This window comes from Triticum urartu, chromosome 4A (assembly GCF_056163025.1).
Source record: "Triticum urartu cultivar PI428250 chromosome 4A, HENAU_Tu73, whole genome shotgun sequence".
NCBI classification, from domain to species: Eukaryota; Viridiplantae; Streptophyta; class Magnoliopsida; order Poales; family Poaceae; genus Triticum; species Triticum urartu.
In genome coordinates, this window is record NC_141876.1 from 526,296,581 (window position 1) to 526,299,934 (window position 3,354).

The 3,354-nt window shown below is 46.9% G+C and overlaps 1 protein-coding gene across 1 annotated transcript; it reads right to left on the reverse strand.

Annotated features, from left to right (window-relative positions):
- Nucleotides 1-1,118: 1,118 nt before the first annotated feature.
- Nucleotides 1,119-1,777, reverse strand: LOC125552425 (histone H3.2). Its single transcript, XM_048715977.2, has one exon. The coding sequence runs from the start codon at nucleotides 1,674-1,676 to the stop codon at nucleotides 1,266-1,268; it is 411 nt and encodes a 136-aa protein (XP_048571934.1). The 5' UTR covers nucleotides 1,677-1,777; the 3' UTR covers nucleotides 1,119-1,265.
- Nucleotides 1,778-3,354: the final 1,577 nt, after the last annotated feature.

Genomic DNA, 3,354 nt, shown 5'->3' on the forward strand with positions numbered 1-3,354 from the left:
AGAATCCAACACCAAAAAATACAACAGAAAAACGTGTTATTCACCAAAAGAGAAGATGAACATTTGCTTGTATCACGCAGATTTTATTCCTCAAAAAGGAAAAAAAAAGGTGTCCCCAGGTTACAGCAATCAAATGGGGGCAGTCCCTTTGTTTTTAATTCAGTGGCAGTTTGAGTCATGTGGACAAACCGACCGCCCATGTGTGCCTGCAGTTTGAAATACGGCATATGCTTCACCACGTATGCGTTTAAATAGCTATAATTACAATGGTATTTTTCAAAAGAGGAAAGCTGCATTGGCATCTTTCAAATTGGCGAAAATTGTAGAGGCATCATTCCAGTTAACCCCAGAACAAAACAAAAGCATGGAAACAAGAAAGTTTGAGTGAGTGCTATTATGATCCTCATGTCCTGGTTTGTGCATCAGAATTGATTGTTGTCTTGTGTGGAGAAAAAAAATTACATGGAACGCTTCTGCTAAGATTTGTATGCAGGAAAAGAAAAATCTGCAGCTACAACTCTCAGTGACTCGCTCAACTCTGAAGCTGGAACAGACAAACTACACTACTTTTGATACTCCACATGGGAAAACCCTCTTCAAATAACACATTGAAAGACATGGATCTAATAGCACCACATGGGAAAATGGTGTTTCAGTGGCATAATAGAGCATCACGATAAAACAAGTGTGCCAAAATATTTGTCATTCCATATGAGCAAGCCTCTCGTCACAAATGAGCTGTTTTAGAATTGATTGTTAGCTGAACAAGGAACTAGCAGATTGTCATTTTTACTTATTAAAACTGAACCCGCAGCAAATAGTTACCTATATAAAGATAAAATGTATACAGGATTACTAATTGCTCAAAAGAGACCATCAGATCTGCATTTTCACTTCACCTAGATGTATCACAGCCTCAATTTCCAAGAAACTGGTAGTCGCCAAAAAACCATGAGGACTCAAAAAAGCCAACAGACCATGAAACTGTAGCCCGCAGATGCACTCCCAGATCGCAATAATCAAATGGGGGCCTTAGCACTTACAGTGAACCCACATAATCGGACCATCAAGCATACAAGATCTAGCAGCAAAAAGAAAATGTAGAAAACGAGCCAGAATTTGAATAAAAGATGCGTGATTCCATTTATCAAACCAGAGATTTGAACAATCGATGGCACCCACAGGACATACAAGGAGGGCAAACAACTACAGAACCATAGACAGCTACCGGCAACCAAGCGGAGCGGGCAGGGCGCGTGCGGAGCCTAGGCGCGCTCCCCGCGGATGCGGCGGGCGAGCTGGATGTCCTTGGGCATGATGGTGACGCGCTTGGCGTGGATGGCGCAGAGGTTGGTGTCCTCGAAGAGGCCGACGAGGTAGGCCTCGGCGGCCTCCTGCAGGGCGGAGACGGCGGAGGACTGGAAGCGGAGGTCGGTCTTGAAGTCCTGGGCGATCTCCCGGACGAGGCGCTGGAAGGGGAGCTTGCGGATGAGCAGCTCCGTGCTCTTCTGGTACTTGCGGATCTCGCGGAGGGCGACGGTCCCCGGGCGGAAGCGGTGGGGCTTCTTCACGCCGCCGGTGGCCGGGGCGGACTTGCGCGCCGCCTTGGTCGCCAGCTGCTTCCTCGGCGCCTTGCCGCCGGTGGACTTGCGCGCCGTCTGCTTCGTGCGGGCCATCGAAGCTTGTTGGAGAGGGGAGAGATGCTGCTGCTGCTGCTACGGTTTGGAGATTGAGATTGTGATTTCTCGCGGTGGTGGATTCGTGGAGGGATGGAGGGGGGTATAAATAGGATCTGGGATGGGTTTTGGTGCTTTGCGCGCGATGATTTTGGGGTTTGGATTTCGCCGGGCGGGCGGCGGAGGGTGGCACGGGCACCGTTGGATCGCTTCCAGATGGACGGTTTGGATTCAAGTTTGCGGCCGTCACGCGGATCGCTATCCGTGTGCCTCACGAGCGGTGTGCTGCTGTTGAGCGGGACTAGAGCAGTAGACTTTTTTTTTGCGGGGGTAGACTTTTACGAAGCATTTCAGTCTTGTACTGAAACTTTTGAAGAATTGTTTTTTTTGGGAGGGGGGGGGGGGGGGGGGGGTGTTCTGAAGAATTGATTGTCATTTGAAAACAAAAGATGATAATATAACCTAGTTCCGGAGCAATTTGTTAAAAGGATGTTTAAAATGTTAAATGGACCGTTGCATGATCGATAATTTTTACCACGGTCTAATTCACATCTCCCGCGTCATCTTGCTTACCTTGTTATGCGGATATGTGTTTGAGCCTTTTCTGAATTTCTCCTGATTTTTGGTTCAAATTTGCATCATGAAGCTGATCAAAAAACCCAAGCTCCGGCCTTGGTTGGAGTGGGCGTCAACGTTGTTCTCGTCGCATGCTCCTTGGGGGAGTCGTCTTGGAGGTATCATCTTCTGTCGGATAACACTAGCACATGAGGTTTTTTTTGCATCGTTGTCGGATAGGTGGGTGCATGACCTGGGGGTGATGTGGAAGACGGAGCGGCGGCTCCGGAGTTCACCCTCCATGGTTGCATCTTGGGTTGCTTGGGGGCAGAGTCGACAAACTCGTTCGGTACGCAACCTCGGGGCCGGTCCGTGCGTTTGTGTGGTTAGAGCGTCGGGTCCGGGTCGTGTGGTAGGGTGTTGTCTCACGTTTCTTGGGCTACAAAGTCGTTGGCTCATTTGTACCCTAGCCTCGAGGTTGGCGTGTGTGGATATGTATCGGTTTTTGGCTAGTTCTTTTTAATAAATTCGTCAATTCTCTTGTTCTATCTTCTAAAAAGTCATAGCTCATGTTGGTTGCTTGACAAGAAGAACTTATACATAACTAGCTGACTGCCCGTCAATTGCCATGGAGCAGCACAACAATGTTTTATTGTTGTATTTGTCCTTCTTGACCCTTCACTGGTTCTATTTTTCTTGACATATTTCTTATCCCACAAATAAACAGACAAACATTGATCTTCCTTCACTGGTCCGCCACTTCGCTCTAGCTTTGATGTCCTGGTATAACTTCACTTGATATAGCTTCATTGTGAGATGATAAGCTAACTCTTGCGATGATTGTGATTTGTTCTTTTATGGTTTGATTGATTGCGCTCATGTGTATGTGTGTTTTCATGAGGACTTTGGACCAACCAGACGTTCAAATAAATGCTTCATGTGTTTTCCCTCTTTCATTCTCACCAAGCATCACAAAATTCTCAGAATAAGTGAATTCATCAGACCTAAAAAAAGTGAATTCATCATTGTGCTCGCTTTTGCTCTTGGTTTGCTAAGACACTAAATGTTCTTCCAGTCTGGTCAAATCAGGAGTAGATGAAGCATACTGAGTTGGGAAGGCAAA

Excerpts from the sequence above, each read along its gene's own strand:
- LOC125552425 (XM_048715977.2), bottom strand. The coding sequence starts at position 1,676 with ATGGCCCGCACGAAGCAGACGGCGCGCAAGTCCACCGGCGGCAAGGCG.